The 24,390-nt window shown below is 42.8% G+C and overlaps 1 protein-coding gene across 5 annotated transcripts in view; it reads right to left on the bottom strand.

The window, feature by feature from the left end:
* The window catches only part of trdmt1 (tRNA aspartic acid methyltransferase 1), an 84,437-nt gene that overhangs the window by 7,612 nt on the left and 52,435 nt on the right, over positions 1–24,390 (bottom strand). For 3 of the 5 annotated variants that reach the window (XM_077623770.1, XM_077623771.1, XM_077623769.1), the window contains 3 exons: positions 21,467–21,795; positions 20,431–20,488; positions 17,566–17,695 (listed from right to left, as the gene is read on the bottom strand). In XM_077623770.1, the coding sequence (XP_077479896.1) occupies positions 17,566–17,695; positions 20,431–20,488; positions 21,467–21,795 (517 nt within the window). The remainder of the gene's footprint in view (positions 1–17,565; positions 17,696–20,430; positions 20,489–21,466; positions 21,796–24,390) is intronic. The other 2 variants (XM_077623772.1, XM_077623773.1) reach the window with 2 other exon arrangements.

Below are 24,390 nucleotides of genomic sequence, written 5' to 3'. Positions count from 1 at the left end.
AGTGGTCGTGCGTTATCCGATTGTGAGGACATTTGTGTGCATCATTTTCGGAATATTTTGAAGGGAAGAGTACACCAGCAAACAGCCCATCGATAGCGAACGTGAGGGTGGAGTGTTTGTTCCGTTTACGAGTGCGTTGTGTGGAAAAAAAAAACGAAGCCTCCCACCCCTTTTGTGCCCCTCTCCCCTCGGCGAAATCCGCCCAATTTTAGTTAGATTAAACACATTTTATTTCTATTAAACCACTAGTTATGTGTTACTTTGTTAATAGATGGGGAATTAGAAGAAATACAACATTTTTTCCAATCAATATCCTGTTTTTGGTGTTTTTTCAGAGGGCTGGAACGAATTAATTTTTTTTCCATACATTTAAATGGGAAACGTCCGCTCGAGTTACGAGAACCTCGTCATACGATCTCAGTCTCGGAACGGACTACGATCGTATGTCGAGGTACCACTGTACATATATATATATATACACATATATACATATATACATATATATACATACACATATACATATATATATATATAAATATTTATATATACATATACATACATATATATATATACATATTGAAGAATATAATATATTTTACTCCTTCATTTTATTGTAGCTGTTTCATTTTGATATAGTACCACAGTAGGATTAAAACTATTGTTCTCAACTCAATTACAATGAACAAAAGGTCTTTTGTCTGAGTTTCTGCTTCAAGGTGTGGTCCAGGTGATAAGTGGTCCAGATGAAACCAGGGACAAAGGGATCCCCGCTGAGAGGGCGATGGTCCAGATGATACCAGAAACAAAGGAATTCCTGCGGGGAGGGCGACCAGCCAGACGTGGATTCGCGGGCAAGCAGATCTCAGGGGAGGACACCCCTCCAGAATCGTCGTGGGACAGTCCGAATATCATTAGAATCAGCGAATGAATATTCATTTTTGTTTAACTATAACTGTGCAAACGCGGGCGTGGACCGTTGTCTTTCTCATCCTCCACTGTGCATTACGACGCTCAGCTGGTTTACTATTATTTGGGAGGGGGCCCGGAGCTCTGTAAGGATCAATATCTGGAATAAACTATCTGTGGAGTAACTCGCAAACCCTGGCCTCTTCCTTCGATGCTGAACACGCACAGTTGTTAGATGGGATCAGACTGAGTTAAGGAATTAGGGATAGGTGCTAAAACTGTACATCTAACAATTTTGGCGACCCTGTCCGTGAGTCGAGGGAGGAGAGAGGCTGCGTAGACAAATAGGGGTCGGTCGGTTAATGGTTAATGCCGGAGTCAGGGATTCCGAGGAGTGATATTTATTAGGAAAAGCAAAAACGTTTGGAAACGTGACACGTCGCGGACGTGGGATTAAGGAAGGGGAACCCCGCCGAAGTCGCGGACTTCGAAGCACGTCGTGAACGTGATATTTATAAGAGTGGTCTGGATTTGAGACACTGCATCTTTCTATGGAGACTTCTCTGACGGGCGCCTGAAATCTAAAAGGTAAGCGGAATGCCTGTTACTTAACTGTCAAAATTCTGCTATTGGATTTTTTAAATTATGGAGAAGTCACAGTAGAAACGTGTTCTAGGGATTTTTAAAAAATTCCGAAAGGTTGTATGCATAAGACCTGTTACTTAACCGTACGAAAATTGTGCAAACTTATTTTTTAGAGTAGAAGGGATTTTTAAGATTCCGAAAGGTTGTATGCATAAGACCTGTTACTTAACCGTACAAAAATTGTGCAAACTTATTTTTTAAAGTAGAAGTCACAGTAGAAATGTGATTCATATAACACGAGTATTTGTTCAGGGACATTTCCGTGATTATATATCTGGAATCAGTGATTGGGGATTCCAGAACGGTCGTTGTGAGATAAAGGGAAACGTTCGTATGAAAACAAGGGAATAAGGTGATTCCGTAAAAAGGCTATATGTTGGAGACCTTTTACTTAATTGTAAGAAAAATTCAGCAAACTTATTTTTTAAGTCTTCAGCAGGGAAACGACTGGGTCCACAGATGTTTTTTTCTTAGGATTGCTCCTAATAAAAATTCCTAATTCTAAATTGGATATACTAAAATTCTAAATTGAACATACTGAAATTCTAAATTTATCCGGTGATTTGTGATGACTGAATTGGTAAAAATGCGAGGAGAGGTTGAAAATGTGTGTGTGTGTGTGTGTGTGTGTGCGTGCGTGTGTGTGCGGGCGTGCGTGTGTGTGTGCGTTTTGAGAGGAATGGGGAGAGAGATGCTGAATGAGAATGGAATGGAATGAATTGATGAGTTTGTATGGAGACGTAGAGGCACAGGTTTTCAAAGACAAGCTAAATTAAATGTGAGTTGGAGAAATAATTTTGTACGTTGAAAGGAAATTTACATTGTACAGGTCAAAAGCGTTTGTCCGTAGCGTTGAAAAAAAGGAGCGTGACGTCACAGCTAAGGCAGAACTAAAAAAAAAAAAAAAACAGCGGAGGGAGGTGATTAGGAGGAGGCGTGAGTGGACAGAGTTGTGCGCTTGACACGAGACGGGCCATATAGCGGCTATTGTCGAGGGTGTTCCAGAACCTTTGATCTCTACTGTATTGAAACTCCAACTTTCCAAATTACCAGGAATGTGGTGGGGCCCGAGATGGTCAGTTACATGGTCGATACGGTGGTCGCTGGCGTGGTTTCTCTGGTGGCCGGGGAAGAGGGTACTCTGGACAGGGCCAACAAGGCAACTTTTTATATGTGGCGGTATTGGACACTGGAGATGCCAGTCAACAACGGCAACCGCAACAACTGTTCCCATGGCAACCCCAAGCACAGCAGTATGGCCCACTACAGTAACAGCGGCCTACGTGTGGGGGAGGACGAGGCACTGGCAGACCATGGCGGCCGCAGCAGCCGGCCCAGTCACCTGGACAATATTACCACGGCGGAGATGATGCTTACGGACCAGGGGATCCTTCACACTCCGAATAGAGGTGCCCGAGAGGCTCCTATGAATTTGATGGGAAGAGACTTGTTGATGTCTATTGGAGCTACCATTTTATGTGGACCGGATGGCCTCACAGTGACTTTACCAAATGGTGCAAAGATTCCGTGTTCACAACCAATATGAACATGTGGACAGTGGTGGACAATCTATAGGTCACGTCTTGAGCCTGAAACTCCGGCCACTGGGGGACTGTTGTCTGTATATCACCGGTGGAAATCATTCATTGACTGACTCCGGCCTTACCATCTAACCATGGATGATTTTCATTGTACGTTGTTTTATGACATAGAAGATGATTTAGTCTATCGAGACCGTTTTCAGAAGGTTCTTGGAGCACCCTGGCAGTTGAAAGGCTTTGGCTCTGTCTCCTGGTCATGAGGCTCGCTGACTCGGTCCGATGGTCATCGCCAGCACCCCTTCACAGATGCGCACACCCCTCACCCGACAAACAAAAAGAGGGGGGTCGCCCTATTGGGATATATTAGTGACAAATTATGGGTCCTCTATTAAACACTGAAATTTATATTAGGAAATGCATAGTGAAAGGTTATTTTCCCTAAATTTTAATTGAGGTAACAGTGAGCACAGAAAATGGCTCTTATTTTAAATAAAACCGCCTTCTTAGAGCGGATAGGAATTCAGCCAGAGCTTTAGTTATTGGTTTTAGCAATATGAGAGTGATTTGCGATTTAGACTTAAGTATTAAGAATCATCCAAATTATTAATGATGTCAAAGATGGAGAAAACAATGCAGAGATGGCATGGATCCAAATTATTAGGTAAATTGTACCTGACAAGTTTAGATAAAATAATTAATTTAGGATAGGCATGATTTCTCTGTGATGGAATAAACAATGCATGTTCAAGTGCACAGGACATGTATCTTGTTTTGCCCATCAGCAGATGAAATATGCTTTAGTGTAAGTCATATTAATGACAATTAGAATATCACAGATTACAGCAAAAGGTGGTTAGCTGCCAATGAGCCCCAGAGTGGGGATGGTGCGCTCCACTAGTGAAAAATTGCAGACCACTGATATCTGAAAATGAGTGTGAGCGTGAATGGTTGTTTGTTTGTCTTTTTGTGTTTTTGATTGGCCGAACACCGAGATATAATTAATTGGTTAGATATCAAGGTGGAAAAGGATTTAGAAAAAGCAGCAGTACTCCAAATGTGAAATTTGAAGTGGAGAAACAAATCTGCTATGCGAAATTTAGGAGCACTGGAAAAAATAAAAGACAGTGCATGATATGAAATTCCAAAGTATTATAGTGATAATGGCATCCAAATTTTGTTAACAGAATAATTGACTGAATTGACAAAAGTTTCCATATTTCGTTATGAAATCATTGCGCCTACATAACGAGGTCAACAGGACAACAAAATATGGAAATCCAATTTAGTGGAATGTACCAAACGCCATTATTCACTACACGATTGGAGCTGGATGATAAGGCTAATCTGGCTATCTGCATAAAAGAAAAAACTTTAAAGAAACACATTAAATTTGGGTTGGCAGAGGGAGATTGTGCTTTTCAACAGGACACATGGAGAGCAACCCAGGATGTGAGTGTGGCTATTGCAGAGAACGGGAAAGCTGTTTTCCTGAGGAGAAGGCAGCCTGGTTTGCTTTTTGCATTTTTCCTATTTTTAGTATGATTAGTTAATTTGTGTAAATACAGGAAAGAGAAATTGGCAAAATAATGTACGGCACCAAAAGGTCGTGGGTTCAAGCCCTCCCATTGGCTCTACTCTCGATTCGTCAAACCATAAACAAAACCACACATTTTGCCCCATTTGAATCACTTACGGGCCGGCTGATGCCCGGTCCTAGTTCCTCAATCACCCCATATGAAGAGGTTCCATTACCCGATCTCTCGCATGCAGGATATTAGTCGACAACTTCATTCTCTTGTATCTAGTATTTCTTCACAGATACAGGAGGCTGCTGCAGCTGCACGTGATCACCCACATTCTCAACCCACATTTTTCTCAAGGTTCTATCCAGGAAGTGGTCGGAGCCCAGGTGGACAGGTGTCCTTTCAGAGTGACTGCTCGTACATCAAAGGCGGTTCAACTTGAACTTAAGGGACAGAAGTGGTTTCATTATTCCCAAATTGGAGCCGTTGATCCATGTAACCCATAACCACACACTTCACCACAGGATCCTCCAAAGGCGGCCTTTGATTCTCCTGGGGACAGGTCACATACATCTAAACATGACACATAGTTCCTGGACATAGTTCCTGTTCTGGACTGGGCTTATCCCAGTCCAAGAGAGGGAAGTGGTGTACAGGATGTTTTGGCTTATTATTGTTTTAATTTTTCTCTTGTTATTTTTTGAAGGAGCGCTCCACGTGTATGTCATACTCATGTTTGGCGATCTTCAATCAGACGGATGTGGCTCTAATGACACCGCAATCTCCAACAGATGAGACACCACTAGCTTCCTAACCCTGTGTGTGGTCCTCGGATACCGATCCATGCTGGCCAGTGGGGATGTGTAAAAAACCTAGTCTACTCAGGCGAAAACTGGCAAGGTGACTCCGTCAATCGTGTCCCCTAAATTGGTTTAGAATGATTACAGGTATTACGGCAGGATCTAACAATTGGCTGTTAATGGCAGAGCAAGCTGCCAGCAAAACCCAAGATGATTGCCTCGTGTATGGGTGCTCGACCCGTACTCCGTATTGTTTCGGCACCAGTCGAAGATTAATGTATTGTGGACCTTCTAAAAAACAATAACCCGAAATTCAATTGTTCTAAGTACGATTCGATATTCCCACTGGCCCAAAAGGATAAAGAGAAACCAATTTTTGATAAAGCAGTAGCAGAACAAAATTTTACCTGTCTCAAATTAAAGGGGATTGGAAAATCATTGGGAAGCATTCCGTCTGATTGGTGTGTATTAAATATGTCTTTTCCGGTACCACACCCCTTATCCCGAGCGGAACTTCTGGTTATGGTGTGGAAGCGATAAATTGTATGATAGATTACCCACAAATGCTTCTGGTGTGTGCTCTTTGGTGTCTTTGTTGCTTCCGGTTTCTGTTTCCCCAGTGAATCTCACAGTTGGAGTACAATTGCCTTCAAACCTGAAGGATATTTTGCATCGCAACAAGAGAGCAACACCCGCCTGGATGGGTCTCAGCAGGATTCGAAGGTCTTCTAATTTGGCATTGGAAGGCCTCCGAACCCTGACTAATAAGATGGCAGACCATTCAGGTGTGGGCGACTCAATCTGGGACCGATGGATGGATCAGTTCGGTACCTGGAAAGGGCAGTGGGACCAGATCCGAAAGGTCAGTATACTCAATTGCTACAAACTGATCCCTCTGCAACCACCGCCGAGCATGTGTTCATGGATACACTAATGTGATGCTTCTTTGTTTCTTTTCTTATACTAACGTAGTGCTTCTTAGTTTTTTTCTTACTAACTTGTGTGTTGTTTGTCGGGATGGTCTCTTTTGGGAGCCCAAGAGAGGGAATGAAGAATATGATATATTTTACTCCTTCATTTTATTGTAGCTGTTTCATTTTGATATAGTACCACAGTAGGATTAAAACTATTGTTCTCAACTCAATTACAATGAACAAAAGGTCTTTTGTCTGAGTTTCTGCTTCAAGGTGTGGTCCAGGTGATAAGTGGTCCAGATGAAACCAGGGACAAAGGGATCCCCGCGGAGATGGCGATGGTCCAGATGATACCAGAAACAAAGGAATTCCTGCGGAGAGGGCGACCAAGCCAGACGTGGATTCGCGGGCAAGCAGATCTCAGGGGAGGACACCCCTCCAGAATTGTCGTGGGACAGTCTGAATATCATTAGAATCAGCGAATGAATATTCATTTTTTGTTTAACTATAACTGTGCAAATGCGGGCGTGGATCGTTGTCTTTCTCATCCTCCACTGTGCATTACGACGCGCAGCTGGTTTACTATTATTTGGGAGGGGGCCCGGAGCTCTGTAAGGATCAATATCTGGAATAAACCATCTGTGGAGTAACTCGCAAACCCTGGCCTCTTCCTTCGATGCTGAACACGCACAGTTGTTAGATGGGATCAGACTGAGTTAAGGAATTAGGGATAGGTGCTAAAACTGTACATCTAACAATATATATACATACATATATATATATATATATATGTACATATATATATATACACACATACATATATATATATATATATATATATATATATATATATATATATATATATATATATATATATATACATACACATATATATATATATATATACATATATATATACAGTGGTACCTCGACATACGATCTTAATCCGTTCCGGGACTGAGATCGTATGACGAGATTCTCGTAACTCGAGCGGACGTTTCCCATTGAAATGAATGGGAAACACATTAATTCGTTCCAACTCTCTGAAAAAACACCAAAAACAGGATATTGGATTGGAAAAAATGTTTTATTTCTTCTAATTCGCCATCTATTAACAAAGTAACACATCACTAGTGGTATAATAGTAATAAAATGTGTTTAATCTAACTCAAATTGGGCAGATTTCGCCGACGGGAGACAGAGACGTTTGGGGGCGAAGGGGGGGGGGGTCGTTTTTTTTCCCACGACAACGCACTCGTAAACGGAACAAACAAATCTAAATTAACTTGGATTTATATATACACACTCAAACATACGTTTAATGTAACTTTACACAAAACTGAATTCTAATTTTGTTGTAATCTTTTGTTACCTTCGTTTTCCGGTTTGGCGGTTTGCCACGCCTCCACCCTCACGTTCGCTAAAGATGGGCTGTTTGCTGTTGTACTATGTATTCCTTTCAAAATATTCCGAAAATGATTCACATAAATGTCCTCACAATAGGATAACCCACGACCACTTGCCAACGAGAAATAGTCTTGTAGTACATTTTAGCGATCGCTCCGCTGCTCATAAAGACCGGCTCGCAACTCCCTCGTTGAAATGGCTCTGGTTGCAACCGCTTTGAACGTCGCCTGAGAGAGAGTTGCGACCAGAAATATTACAAAGAGGGAATTGCGAGCCAGTGCCGCTGATGTTCTTAGGAGCAGCGAACGAGAAGTAATATAATACTCCTCGTATTAGATAATAAAAATAACAGGAAATGCAACAGCTCAGCTTACCCACGTATTGATTGTGGGTAATTAAGTTTCATTCTGAGAAAGAGTTCCATTGCCTATCGGCGTTGTGTGCACGAGTATTCTTCATTACCCAGAAAGCCCTCTTTTTGCCCGCGCATGCGCGTTGTGCGTTTCATGGTCAATGCGTAGGAGGAAAAACTTGTCTGAATTAATCGTTCAGTGCTCGTAGATATTGTTATAGACGAAAGATATGCAAAAAAAGCTTGGTCGCATCACGACATTTTGATCGCATGACGGGCGAATTATTCGATCGAAATTTCCGTCGTAAGACGAGAATTTTGTATGACGAGCGGTCGTGTGACGAGGTACCACTGTATATATATATATATATATATATATATATATAACGCACACACATACATACACATAGATGTACATGTATATATACGGTAGGTCTTAACATTCAGCCATTTGTTTTGTTAAAGAGCCTGACGCTGATAGGAAGAAGGATCTGCAGAAGCGCTCCTTACTGCCATGAAGGTGCAGGTGTTCACCTGAGTGGTCTGTTGAGGATTCCTCCGAAAATCGATTACCATTTCCTTTGTCTTACTGGTGTTGATGTAGAGGTGGTTTTGCCTACACCAGTCAACAAAGGCTGTGATGACTCCCCTGTACTCTAGGTCGTTCCCATCATCACTCGTCCAACAATAGCGGTGTCGTCAGAGAACTTCTGGAGGTGGCAGGTGTCTGTATTATGTTTGAAGTCTGATGTGTAGAGGGAGAAGAGGAGTGGGGAGAGGACCGTGCCTTGTGGGGCCCCCGTGCTGCAAGCTACCACATCAGACGTACAGTCCTGAAGTCTCACATATTGTGGTCTGTCAGTGAGGAAGTTGATGATCCATGCGGCTAAGTGGTTCCTTACGGGCCGCACAGATCCACCAAAGATGCAATCACCACCGCTCCCCACACTGTACTGAGCTACCTTGAGAAAAGAGGTGTCACGTCTTTGGCGACGTCGTGGCGTGGAATCGTGGGGTGGACCCAAGTGCAGGGAAGCAGGCAAGGATGAGGGAATGAATGCTCAAAGAAAAACTTTAATAACTCAAGCAGGAGGCAAAGAAACAAGACTTGGTGTCGAAATAAAATCAAACCTGACAGAGAAAACACGAGGGGACGTGGAAATAGGCAACGTGGAGACGTGGGAACATGGCGGTGTAAATCAGACGATCCAACAAATGACACACAATCCGTGAGGTTTAAATCGACAAAACCAGAACTAATTATCAATGACGTGCAGCTGGGCGAGAGGGAAGGCAAGCCAGGAAGTTCAAACAAGGGTAAAAAGCGAACATATGCATTCACGGAGGAGAAAATGAAATAATACTCCAAATCAAATCTAACAAGAGGGAACCATGCCAGAATGCTTTTCATTGACTACAGCTCAGCCTTAACACCATAAGACCGGATATTCTTATCCCCAAGTTGGCCAACCTGGGGCTCCCACCTTCCACATGCTCCTGGATTGAAGACTTTCTGGTCAACCGACCACAGCACATGAAGCTTGGTCGCCAGATCTCATCCACCCGAACTGCCTGTATACAGAACTGAACTCTTTACAAAAAGCAAGCAGCGAGAGTGTAATAGAGTATGTCACCCGTGCTGAGACCGCCATTACGGCGTTAAGAAATTCAGGAGAGACATTAAGTAATGGGTTGCTTGTGGCGATTGTGTTAAAGGGGCTTCCCGACTCCTTTAAACCATTTCCAATCCACATCATTCAGGCAGATGAACCAGTGCCTTTTTCAGACTTTAAAACAAAACTACGAAGCTTCGAAGACACCGAGAGAATGCGTGCTTCTATGGCGGAGGAGGACAATGTGATGACGGTGGCAGCCTGTGGACACCAGCGGGCAGCGAGACTCATCAGGCCGTGTCCAGGTGAACATGGAGGAGCTCAACGGCTGGCAGCGGAGGTGGAATGCTACAGGTGTGGCCTTAAAGGAAGGACACATTGCCCGTGCCTGTCAGCGGAAGCTATGGTGCAGCCAATGCAAGAGCTCCACACATCGTGATTCCACCTGCAGGAGGAGGCAGCGCCGAGACCGGGACGACGGACGGAAGTGTACCACCGAGAAGAACGGCGAGGAATGTGCGTTTGTCTTTGGAGTGAAAGAAGGGGCGGCAGCAGAGTTCCAGCCAAGCCGGGGTGTTGACGTGAGGGGCCTGATGGTCGACTGCGGGAATACCTCGCACATCGTCACTGACCTTGCCATGTTCAAAAACCTCGACAAGCAGTTCCAGACTGAGTCGCAATATGTAGAGCTGGCTGATGGCACCCGCTGCTAGGGCGTTGCAGAACGACGGGGAGACGCGGAGGTCTATCTCACAGACAGCCGAGGCCGCCAGCTCAAAACGAGCGCTGTATATTCCCACCTATCCACAAAATATTTTCTCAGTGAGAGCAGCAACTGGCAGCAGAGCAACAGTGATCTTCAAGAAGGGAGAATACATCCTCATTCACAAAGACGGTACGGCATTCCACATTAATGAACACGACAGACTTTATTATTAGCACACAGTAGCGGTAAATGTCAATGTCAAGTGTGATGATAACAAGGGATGTTTTGATTTGCAAACATGGCATGAGATTATAGGACACTGTAACTATGATGACATTCAGAAATTACAGCATGTTGTGGAAGGTATGAAGATTAAAGGGAAAGCTAACACTACCCCACATTGTTATGTGTGTACATAGGGAAAATATGTGCAGACCAGGAACAGAGATTCTGATGTGACGGCTACAGCCCCACTTGAGCTAGTACATGCAGATTTAGCTGGCCCTATCCAACCTGACTCCAGAGAAGGGTACAAATATGCAATCTCATTTACTGATGATTTTTCCAGGGCAGTATTTGTGTATTTCCTTAAACATAAGAATGACACGGTGCAAGCCACCGAGAGGTTCCTTGCTGACATAGCCCATATGGGAAGATCAAAGGTATTAGATCTGATTGTGGTAATGAATACACTGGACAGTTTCAAGTCTTAATGATTAATAATGGTATTAGACACGAGACCTCAGCACCACATTCGCCACATCAAAATGGGACTGCTGAGAGAAATTGGCGAACACTTTTTGATGTAGCCCAGTGTATGATAATTAAAAGTGGGCTTCCAAAATGTCTGTGGCCTTATGCTGTACAGATGGCGGCCATAATTAGGAATCAGTGTTTTAACAAAGGCATTAAGCAGACTCTAGTACAGAGTCTGGCAGGAGGAAAGCCCAGCCTGTCTAGAATGCAAAAGTTTGGATCACAGTGTTTTGCTTACAAACAGGACAAAAGAAAACTTGATCCAAGAGGTGAAAAATGTGTGCTCATTGGGTATGATAAGACCAGTCCAGCATACATTGTCTATTTTCCTGAAACCAGAAGGGTGCAGAAAAGTTGACTAGTCAAATTTGTTTCAACAACTAGTATAGTGCAACAGACCCAAACTTGTGTTGATGATGATTTTGATGAGTTTAGGTTGCAATTAAAAGGCATTAACACCTCTTCAAAGACCACTTTGCACAAAATCAGGCTGACCATTGTGTTTACGCAAGACAGACTCAAAACTATAAGCTTATAATTTTGATCTGGGTTGACGATTTAATCATTGCGGCAAGTAATGAAAATGTTCTGAGTGATGTAAAGAAAATGCTGCCATCAAAATAGATTTGGGCAGATTAAGACCTTTTTCTAGGCATTGATTTTAGCCAGAATAATCACTGTATGACTATATCTCAAGCAAATTATGTGGAGAAAATCCTCGAATGGTTTGAAATGCAAAATTATAAACCTAGGTCAACACCTTGTGAATTAAAGCTAGCCTATACTGATGGTGCAGAAAAGACTCTGGATGTCAGAAAACACAGAGAGGGTGTCGGTAGCCTCATCTATTTAAGTATTTGTACAAGACCTGATTTAAGTTTTGTTGTAAGCAAACTGTCACAGTAATTTACAGAGCCAACAGAGGAGCAATGGGTCTCAGTTAAACATGTATTGCGATGTCTTAAAGGGTACAGTTGAGTGGAAATTGTGTTACAGAAAGTGTGAAACACGGTATCCAAACGTTCAGTGATGCAGATTGGCCTGCTGATTGGACTGGATAACTTTATTCATCCCGTATTCGGGAAATTTCGTTGTCACAGTAGCAAGAGGGTGAGGATGCAGGAATAGGAAAGGCATTTTAGACATAAATAAATAGGTAATAAGTAAGTTAATAAATAAATACATGAATAAATATATAAATAAATAAGCGTGTTGCTTAGCACATATATACATACATAAACATAAATGTGCATGCATACGGTAGGTGTGACAGCCTGACAGCTGATGGGAGGAAGGATCTGCGGAAGCGCTCCTTCCTGCAATGAGGGTGCCGCAGTCTATTGCTAAAGGAGCTTCGGAGGGACTCCACAGACTCATGCAGGGGGTGGGAGGTGCTGTCCATGATGGACATCATCCTGGTCAGCATTCTCCGTTCTCCCACTTCCTCCACAGAGTCCAGAGGACAGCCCAGAACAGAGCTGGCCCTCCTGACCAGCTTATTCAGCCTGTTCCTGTCCCTCTATTATATATTGATATAATATAGATATTGACAGAGGCAGTACAACTGGTTACTGTATAAGCCTAGCCAAAGATGGCATTGTTGTCAGCTTGTGAGGTAGAATACCTGGCACTAGCTGCCACAATCCAACATTAAACAACTTCTAGGTGGTCTTGTGGTCTATCCGCAACGTGGAAGAACATGAAAATCGAGCTGCAGCTCGGCATCTCAACATGAACGAGTCCATGGTTCGCAAGTGGAGGGAGCTGGAAAATCAGCTTAAATAAGTCAAAAAGACAACGCTGAGTTCCCACGGAGGTAAAGCGAGGTGTCCCAAGTTGGAAGAGTTTCTCAAATACTGAATCGAAAAAGAAAAGCAGCGGGAAGAAGCATCTCTACAGTCCCCATTCGACACAAAAAGCTTGCCGATTAAATGAAAATTTAACATTTTCATGGAGGTCCGTCTTGGTGCTTTCGCTTCATGAAACAAAACTATCTATCCATCCGAGCAAAAACTACGGTGGCACAGCAGCTTTTGGCAGACTACAAAGAAAAGATGGCAGCCTTTCGCTCTTAGTGCAGCAAAAAGATTGCCGACAAGCGTATCCAGCCCAGCCACATCAATATGGACAAGGTGCAACTCTCTTTTGACATTCCGACGAACCACACTGTCATCAAGAAGGGAACCAGGACGGTCGCGGTACGCACAAGGGGCCACGGGAAGGCAGCTTTCACGGTTGTGCTTGCTTGCCATGGGAACGGTTAGAAGCTACCACCTGTGGTGATATTTAAGAGAAAGATGTTGCCGAAGGAAAGCTTTTCAGCCGGTGTCATTGTCAAAGCCAACCAGAAGAGATGGATGGACGAGGACAAAATGAAAGAGTGGCTTAACAAAGTGTATGTGAGAAGACCGGATGGCTTTTTCCGCACGTCACCGTCAATACTGATCTGCGACTCCATGCGCGCCCAACTCACGGCTGAAGTGAAACACCAAGTCTGGCATATGAACTCCGAGCTTGCCGTCATTCCGGGAGGTTTGACGAAGGAAGTACAACCGCTGGACATTGCCGTAAATAGAGCATTTAAAACAAAGTTGCGAACGGCTTGGGAGCAATGGGTGTCCGATGTTATACAAAGACTGGCAGGCAGCGTTGAGCAAGTTACGCAACAATATGTGAATGTATTGTGGATGCGTGGGCTCAAGTCTCGGCCCTCAAGTGTTTTGATTATGTGCGACTAAATGGACAGAGGAGGATGCCTTTCTTCAGAATGCTCCGGTGGCGAGGTCGAGCCAGGACTGATTCTCACTTGCAAGTTATCGCTGGATTATGTCAACGATGTCTCTCCTTTTATTAAAGTATATCTGTTAATAAACCTATCAACTGCAGTTTGAGCTTCTCGCCAAAGCTGGCATCAAGTTCCAGGACTACCCCGGCGACCAGTTGGACTCTGACAGTGACATGGAGCATAACATGTTGGACTGCAAACTCGCCCACTTGGCCGAACTCTATATCAGATACAAAAGATGAGGAGTTAGATGATTTTTGGGGATGTTTAACTTCTATAACTTATATCAATGTGAGTCCCCTTTCCATCAATAAAGCGCAATCAAACTTATTTTTGCTCATGCTGTCTTTTAAAAAAAAGAAAAAAACAACACGCTAGCATAACATACAGAAGCATAGCTAGCATAGCATACGTTAGCATAATGCTAGCGCCAATTAGGCCTTAGCACCTTATCTGTGGGCAAAAAAATGAAAATACACCCGGAATTGAGACTGCGCCCGTCAAGACGGTACGTGTGTAAGTGTGAAAATACGGTATTGACATAAAGTACCACTTTATTAGATCCACTTTGAAAGTATGGACACATTATGTTAGAATATTGTCCTACTGCAGAAATGGTAGCAGATGTACTGACAAAGCCTGCTACTAAATTTAAGTTGAACAAGTTTGTTAACTTTTTGTTTGGAGAATGATGAGCTTATGTGTGGTGTTAATGTGTTTGGGTAACAATGTGAGAGCAGGTGGGGGAGTTAAGGTGTGCTTTTGATTGTGCTTTTATTTTGAAGGGGAAGTGTCTTTTCCTTGACCTGCTGATTGCAATACGGGCCACCTGCGAGTGGGCAGTTCCTATCAATTTGATTGTTCAATAAAGCCTCACCACTTTGAGGGTAGCCATTGATCGTCTGGGGCAGTCAATGGCTGTTTGAGGAAAAGAGCTGAATGTCTGCTGAGTATTTATTATTTATTTCCCCCCGTGTTTTCACTCAATCAAATCAAAAGCCTTTATTGTCATCATACACAGCTGCGTATAACGAAATTGGTGAAAGGTTAATCATGGTTGACTGAGCTAACCGGGCCTGCCCAGGTGGATCTGGACGACACGGTCGCCGGCGGGGAACAGGCCAGTGGGCGAGGGACGGGGTGCACCCGGCCCGGCCGCACGAAGCGTCCGGGGATGCGCGAACGCAGCGACCGCCCCCTACCATAGCCAGCCCCTGTGGCGTCCGCGTGTCCGCTCTGCTAACAACATCATTGTGAAATTTACGGACAATACAACGGTGGTGGGGATGATCACAGGGGAGAGTGAGACAGCCTACAGAGATGAGGTCCTTAGACCCAGCGAGTGGTGTGCTCTCAACAACTTGGTGCTGAATGTCTCTAAAACCAGAAAACTGATCCTGGACTTCTGACGGAACAAGGCTGCTCTGTCGCCCCTGTATATTAATCGCGAATGCGTGGAGCAAGTAAAGACTTGAAAATTCCTAGGAGTCTACAGCTCTGCTGATCTCACTTGGGCGGCAAACATCACAGCACTCGTCAAGAAGGCGCAGCAGAGACTACATTTCCTGAGAGTACTGAGGAAGGAAGGAGCAACCTGCAGAGGGTGATCAACACAGCCCAAAAGATCATCAACTGCCCCTACCTACTCTGTCCAGCATCTACGAATCCCGGTGCCTAAGAAGGGCAGAGAGCATTATAAAAGACGATACGCATCCCGGCTTCCACCACTTCAACCTGCTGCCCTCTGGAAGGCGCTACAGAGCCATAACAGCCAAGACAAACAGACTCAAGGAGTTTCTTCCCAAGAGCTGTCACCGTACTCAACTTGAGTTCTTCACCTAGGACCTAATCAAGAGTTATTACTACTACTTATACTACTTATTTATTATGTTGAACACTTGTTTACTTTTACTATTTAGTGATTATTTATTTATCATTACTATATATTGATTATCTGTGTTTGTTTGTTGTTGCGTCCATAGACTCAGCGAGCGGTGCGCTCTCAACAACTTGGCGCTAAACGTCTCCAAAACCATGGAACTCATCCTGGACTTCAGACGGAACAAGCCCGCTCCGCTCTGCTGATCTCACTTGGACTACTTATTTATTGATTTGTAATCTTTTGATTACTTATTTGTCTGTTTGTTGTTATTTGTGCTCTACGCGTTGAAAGCTTTAAATCTGATTATACTACTATAATGATTATAAAAGCATTCAATTCAATTCAAAATGCCTCCTACATATTGACGTTCCTTGATATGCTAAAGAACTTGGCAATCGTCTTGACAGTGTCAAGACAAGGCTCCCAGGCTCTCAGAAAACTCTATTTTAAGATAAAAATGACAGGCCGCTCACCGTCATTTTTTCTCGTCGCTAAGTTGAGTGACAGTCCTCTGTCTTCTGCCCCTTTCTTAATGGCAATTGGAAGACAGGGAAGTGTCTTCCGCTTGCAATATTCAGCATGAATTTTGACTTTCATGAACTTTTTTTATACTGCAGTGTAGTGAAGTCACGAATGTTGAAGACACAAAGTGGTGAAGGATACCAATAATACTTTGAGCAAGAAAAACAACCATTCACATCATCTTTAGTCTCTCATTTTCTTTTCCCTTTCCTCCTCTCTTTTCCCCCACAGGGGTAGTCAGTCTATCATGCCCTATCTCAAATAGAGACCAGCCCCCTGTCTGTTTATCCAGAGCCACTTTACCCCCAACCAAATGTAACAGAGGATTGTCAACTAATAAAACTCCACCATTTTTTAATATTTATATTCACAAAATAATCTAAGTTGAGGAAGTGAAATAAGAATATATATATAAAAGATTATTTGGCTCCATTGAACACAAGTAGACTTTAATTAAACATGTGATGTCTAGGTGAAATATATGAACGGTTATTTCGCAGGGTGGTCCCAAGTACTTCAGGTGTTTGGATCAAATTGATTTGGAGTGTGTGGATAGATATTTTCTAAAAGCGTTCTGCATTTTTTAAATTTGAGTAGTTCCAAATGGTTACGGCTCGTGGCAAAGCATCTTCGATGTTTACCTAAAAAAATGTTGAAAATTGGCATGCACACATTTAATGACCCACTTTGCAATTAAGCACCTTGAAAGTGCTGCTGCAATCTATTTTACTCAAACGTCACGTTTAATTAAATAAAGTTGACTTGTGTTCAATTAAAGGCTCACATGATGTGTGATCATTAAAACTTCTCGATGGGTTGAAAATTGCTTGAAATTAGAGAAAACTCGGCACTATGATTGGATAGGATAAGTGAGATAAAAAAAAATAGGGCGACGAGCCTTCTTCACTTTGTGACTGATTCAATATCAATCAGCTTTTGACTTTCAAAGGTGACATAAATTAATCAACACAGTGCATAGATGAAACTATTTGGAAGACATTTTGATTTAAGTTATGTGCACAGCACAGTGTAGAAGTGTTGTCGGAAGGAACCCTTTATGAAGGACAACATTTTGAGTAATGTATGAGCAGAAAACTCATCAATTTATGTCTAAATAATTACTTTACTATGATACTTAAAGTTCCCATGTATTACTCTTTCAGAACAAAAAAAAAGAATCTACTCTTATGTAAGCAAACAATTTTGGACTTACAAAAGCTTTCGGGGAAGCCCATTATGTTGGCTACTTCTCTGGGGGTAAAATAACGAAGTTTCAGTCCCTGGAGTTGTTGGAGTTTTTCTTCTTGAGAGAATTGGTCCAGGTTTTTAAACACCGTCTCGATCTGCAGAGCACAGAAATTAACCATTAAGAACCTAACCAAATACTAATTTTAAAATAGACAAAGATCTGGGGTCCTGGGTTCAAATCCAAATAATGTCCATCTGTGTGGAGTTTGCATGTTTCCCCAGACCTGCGTAGGTTTTCTCCGGGTACTCCGGTTTCCTCCCACATAAAAAAACATGCAGGGTAGGCTTATTGGAAACTCTAAATTGCCCCCAGGAATGGGTGTGAGAGTGCATGGTTGTCCGTCTCCTTGTGCCCTGCGATCGGCTGGCCACCAATTCAGTGTGTCTCTCGCCTTTGGCCCGGAGTCAACTGGGTTAGGCTCCAGCACCCCCCGCGACCCTAACGAGGACAAAGCGGTCCAGAAAATGAGATGAGAATATAGACAAAGAAAATTTTCCTGAGCAATTTAGTACATTTTTTGAAAATAAAAATTGCTTAAAATGTTATCTGAACAAAAACCAAAATTCATAGGAGTAGTTTTCCACCACTTTCATTTTTTTCATTAATTTATAATCTATTATATTCAAGTCTACGATGTCTTTTCCTGTGTCTGTGTTGTCACTTTCTACTGCAACAAAGTGAATTTCCCCAAGTACCGGATTAATCTAATCTAATCTTAATCTGAATCGCGATATAATCGCGATCTTGATCTAAATCTAATCGCGATCTTGATCTAAATCTAATGGCGATCTTGATCTAAATCTAATTGCGATCTTGATCTAAATCTAATTGCGATATTGATCTTAATCTAATCGCGATCTTGATCTAAATCTAATCGCGATCTTGATCTATATCTAATCACAATCTTGATCTAAATCTAATTGTGAACTAATCGCGATCTTGATCTAAATCTAATCGCAATCTAATCGCGATCTTGATCTAAATCTAATCGCAATCTTGATCTAAATCTAATCGCAATCTAATCGCGATCTTTATTTAAATCAAGTCGCGATATTGACATAAATTTAATCGCGAACTAATCGCGATCTTGATCTAAATCTAATCGCAATCTAATCGCGATATTAATCTAAATCTAATCGCGATCTGCTCGTGATCTTGATCTAAATCTAATCTAAAGACAACCTATTGCCGCTAAATCTAAGGTCCGCTGAATCTAAAAATCAACCGGATCGAAGTCGGAGTGGGGTCGGAGTGGGGTCGGAGTGGGGTCGGAGTGGGGTCGGAGTGGGGTCGGAGTGGGTAATCCTACTCCAATCCCGCTCCAGATCCCGCTCCAGATCCCGCTCCAGATCCCGCTCCAGATCCCGCCCCAGATCCCGCCCCAGATCCCGCCCCAGATCCCGCCCCAGATCCCGCCCCAGATCCAGATCCAGATCCAGATCCAGATCCAGATCCAGATCCAAATCCAGATCCAAATCCAGATCCAAATCCAGATCCAGATCCAGATCCAAATCCAGCTCCAAATCCAGCTCCAAATCCAGCTCCAAATCCAGCTCCAAATCCAGCTCCAAATCCAGCTCCAAATCCAGCTCCAAATCCAGCTCCAAATCCAGCTCCAAATCCAGCTCCAAATCCAGCTCCAAATCCAGCTCCAAATCCAGCTCCAAATCCAGCTCCAAATCCAGCTCCAAATCCAGCTCCAAATCCAGCTCCAAATCCAGCTCCAAATCCAGCTCCAAATCCAGCTCCAAATCCAGCTCCAAATCCAGCTCCAAATCCAGCTCCAAATCCAGCTCCAAATCCAGCTCCAAATCCAGCTCCAAATCCAGCTCCAAATCCAGCTCCAAATCCAGCTCCAAATCCAGCTCCAGATCCAGCTCCAGATCCAGCTCCAGATCCAGCTCCAGATCCAGCTCCAGATCCAGCTCCAGATCCAGCTCCAGATCCAGATCCAAATCCAGATCCAAATCCAGATCCAAATCCAGATCCAAATCCAGATCCAAATCCAGATCCAAATCCAGATCCAAATCCAGATCCAAATCCAATCTAATTCCAATCTAAATCTAATCTAAATCTAATCTAAATCTAATCTAAATCTAATCTAAATCTAATCTAAATCTAATCTAAATCTAATCTAAATCTAATCTAAATCTAATCTAAATCTAATCTAAATCTAATCTAAATCTAATCTAAATCTAATCTAAATCTAATCTAAATCTAATCTAAATCTAATCTAAATCTAATCTAAATCTAATCTAAACTAAATCTAATCTAAATCTAATCTAAATCTAATCCAAAAATAATCCAAAAATAATCTGAATCTATTGCCACGCTCAAGTCGCACAATACGAATCATTCGTCAAAACTTGTAACAGATTATTCACAATGCACTCGTGTTAACGAATTCTTCTGGTTTACAATGCAGTTGAATCAAGATGGTGGAAGGCTATGGTGTGAATTTTGAGGCATTTAAATTAGAAATTTGGTACTTTTGGGGAATGGCGGCCCGGGGGAGCGAGTGGTTAGCAAGTCTGCCTTACAGCTCTGGGGTCCTGGGTTTAAATCCATGTCATTTACATCAGAGTGGAGTTTGCATGCGTGGATTTCTTCCGGGTACTCCGGTTGCCTCCCACATTCCAAAAACATTCATGGTAGGCTGATTGGGCAGTCGAAATTGCCCCCAAGTATAGGTGTGAGTGTGCATGGTTGTCTGTCTCCTTGTGCCCTGCAATCGGCTGGCCACCGATTCAGGGTGTCCCCCGCCTCTGGCCCGGAGAAAGATGGGATTGCATATACATGCATACTTTTTTTTGAATGTTTCAACTATACCTCTGTTTCCAGGCAACTTTGCAGTACTGAGCCAGTTCCTTCCACATATCGGCCATAGCTTTAAAGAAAAACACACGTACACAGAGTTGCATGTTAATATCAGGTAGCATATGATCAATAACTTGCTTAAAGTTTTACAACTTTCTTTGTTCTGTGAGCCTGGCTTCTTTCGGCTACTTCTTGTAGTGCTTCTTTCCGCCGCTAATACTGACGCCTGGCGCTGTGAGCTCACCCAGCATCCACCTTCCTCTGCCAAGTTCGTTGCAGTGCGTAAGTGCGTGAACATATCTCCATTGCGCAAAGAACATTTTTATCATTAAATATCTCGTGCATCCATTATTCAATATGGTTGGTGAAAACCGAAAGGCTTCTAGTGAGGGTGGTAGTGCAAGGAAGAGGCAAGCCATTTCATTTGAAACGAAAGTGGCAATAATAAAGAAGCTTGATGCGGGTGAGAAAATGGTGAGCGTTGCACAGGCATACCACTTGAATCGTTCGACGATCGTTCGTTAAATGTTTTTTTCAGTACAAACCAATGCAGGTTACTTATACAAGCCTTAAACATACAAATGCACTTATATAAACCTTCAATATACTTATATAGGCCTTAAACATAAATTATAATACAAAATATAGCACTGAATCAACTTACGAACAAATTCAACTTATGAACAATCGCTCGGAACCTAACTTGTTCGTAAGTAGGGGAGCGTCTGTAATTCGCAGTTTGTATTTAGGGAATTTGAGCAACGATATAAATGGTAATTATCCCTTACCTTCCGGGCGACCTAAAGACCGTCGACCAAAAGATTGGCGACCAAAAGACCCGCGATCAATCGACCGTGTACCGAAAAGTTCAAGGGGGCCGAATATCTTCAGAATGCAAGGACAACAACAATCTGTTGGGTGACTTGACAGGCTGGCTTCCTCTGAGAATTAGGGAATTCCTCTTTTTATGGTGTCAGTCTTTTGGTTTATGTCTTTTTTAGTACTGCAGAAACAAGGTAGAATAACAACAAATGATCAACACACTTACCCTTTGGTGAAGCAGATAGATCTCCGGCAGTTGGGTTGGACAATATCCAGGATTAAAGCATAACGCATCAGTATTTTAGAAGGAACAAGATATTGCTCCATTTCAAGATTTCCCTGAGGTTCAAGGAAGTCTTGGATCTGCTTCACTGAAGAATCATTATTCTGATTAATCTTTTTTAGAGCATCATTTGCTGTCTCTAGTTTATAAAGGACACAATAACCTTCCTTTTCTTCCTGTCTTATCATAGAACTAACTGGCTGTTGAGGGCGTGAAAGGGAAGGCGCCTCAGAGGACTCAGTCTCAGCAGGGAGCATTGACGTGTCGGACTCCTAAGATATAGAGTACAGACTTACATCAGATATTGTGATCACATTACAAAAGTTTGAACCAATATTTCCAACACCATTTTAAATTAAGATATTTAAAAAAAAGTTAAGGCCACTCTTATTATACAAAGGATAACATCAAGGATAACATTCAAACTGTTGAACGACGAACTATGTTGTAATCATCGGCAGAGTGGGATTCATTTTCAGCCATGATATATCATGCTCCAGACTGGAATTAACTGGAAAAAGTTAATTTCATCCTGGGATTCATTGCAGCTCCTGGAAGGGTGCAGATGGACCGGCTAAGGCACGGTGACCAACTGGACTACTCTAGATAGCCACAAGAAGACACACCAATTCCTTGGGTTTGCAAACTTCTATTTGCGTTTTTTAGAGACTGTTACATGCTCTCACTTCCCCCAAGGTGCGGTTAACATATATTCCTAAGGCGGTGGCTGCGTTCCAGGTCCTCAAGACCCGCTTCACTAAAGCACCTATCCTGACCATGCTGGTGGAACCCAAGCGAGAATTCATGGTGGGGGTGGACGATTCCAACGAGGACATCATGGCGGTTCTCTCACAGCGCTCAGAGTGGGCTGGGAAGAGGCATCCTTGTGTCTTATTGTGGCGGTTGTTGTCCAAGGCGCAGTGGAACTATGATGTCGGTTATCATGAGCTACCTGCGATAAAGGTCACTTTGGAAGAATGGAGGCACTGGTTGGAGGGGGCTGAACACCCATTCATTGTCTAGACAGATAATAAGAACCTTGAATATATTTGCAAAATTGCAACGCCTAAACTTACACGGCCGTCTTTTTAATCGCTTTTCTTTTTGTCTATCTTGCAGGCCGGGGTTCCGAAACACCAAGCCCGATGCCTTATCACGGCCTTGTGACCCTGTGCCTGTTCCCAAGGATCCTGAACCTATCCTTCTACTTAACTGTTTAGTTGGAGCAGTGATTTGGCAGATTGAAAATGGGGTCATGCTATTATAAAATGATTCTTGTTTTAAAGATTATGAGTGTGTGATTCAATGCACATTGAGAGAGAGGCCTGGTCATATTAAATGTTTGCATAAGGCAATATTATGCCTCCTACGGCCATGATAAACACTTAGCATTGGCATTGAAGGGTATTGGCGACTGAACAACTCTAGATGCTTCTAACAAAGACATCGGACAACTTGTGATATTCTTACGTCTTGCGTCATGGTTCTTAAATATTTTTACAAGCAAAGTTCCCAAATCCAGAATCAATCTGCTAAAGTGCGAGACTGCTCTGTTGTCTTTCTTCAACAATGCAAGGTAATGATGGGGCTCCTCTGCCTGAAGGGTGTCAGTCGGGATAATCGTCTATATGCACTGCTGGGCCTATACTAACTTTCCTGTCACCCAGGAGTAAGGTGAAGTCTGATGGCTTACTAATTACTCTTTGATGTCGAGACCTGCTGCTTCCAATTGCCTTACTCGTGCTTTTGTCAGCCGTCCACCTGGTGACAATAGGTGAAAGTTAAAATCTTCCTATTGCCGCCGTCAACACAAATGTGTCATGCCTGGCGTTTTACCCCAGACCGAGGTGACTGATGTAAGATACAACGTACTGATAACTTTGACTGATCGAAGGCGGCCCATAAATAGAGTTGCTGCCGAGACACTGCTGTTTGCTTGACAACCGTGTTTCTTGGCTTGTCTCGACTCAATAAACGTGTCAATTGACCAAACTCAGCTTGATAAAATTGTGACTTAGCTCAGCTCGACTCAACAAAATTGTGGCTTGACCAGACTTGGTTTGACAAAGTTGTGACTTGGCTTGCCTCAACATATTCTCGTCACTTGACTCGACATGCTTACAACACGACAAGCTTGGGACTTGCTTGTGACTCGAATAAAATGACTTGCAAGTTGGTTGTTACTTGTCTCAGGGAGACTGGTGTAATTATCTGGTGTTTCCTCATGGAAAGCCTAGTCCACCATACGGCTGAAGAAATTATTTCAAAAAGCAGCATCTTGATTCTTTTTGCTGCAAACATTAGACAAATATCAAGGAAAAAATCTATTTTTTCTCTGCCACAGCAGATGAAGTCTAGCTAAAATATAACTCCCTATGTGAGTTTGACCATACGGTACATAGCAAATGACTGGACTCTGCATTCAAAGTGTTCAGAAATTGAATATCTTCCAGAAAACCATACTCCCAATGCATTAGGAGAAAACCTCAGCTTTTGCAGACTGGAGACTAGATGAAAGCACATGAGCACACAATACTACAATAAAATGGACCCAACAGTGAGTGTCATTGCAATAAGGAATCTCAGCAGGCCATGTCTAAATTGCTTTGGCCACAATCTTAATTTTGCAGTGTCCAATTCTATGAACAGTGAAAATGCCTTGGTACCCCCTTGGAGAAGCTAGAAAAGGTTGCTGGAGAGAAGGGAGCCTGAGCTTCCCTTAACACAGTGGTCCTTAACCTTGTTGGAGCTACCAAACCCCACCAGTTTCATATGCGCATTCACCGAATCCTTCTTTAGTGTAAAATAAAATGGGTTTTTTTTTCAAATTCAAGATATTTAAATTCCTCGCAGCACTGATTGGCCAA

This window comes from Stigmatopora argus, chromosome 17 (genome assembly GCF_051989625.1).
Source record: "Stigmatopora argus isolate UIUO_Sarg chromosome 17, RoL_Sarg_1.0, whole genome shotgun sequence".
Classification (NCBI taxonomy): Eukaryota; Metazoa; Chordata; class Actinopteri; order Syngnathiformes; family Syngnathidae; genus Stigmatopora; species Stigmatopora argus.
The sequence above is the reverse complement of the archived record's forward strand: the minus strand, read 5'-3'. Positions and strand labels throughout refer to the sequence as shown.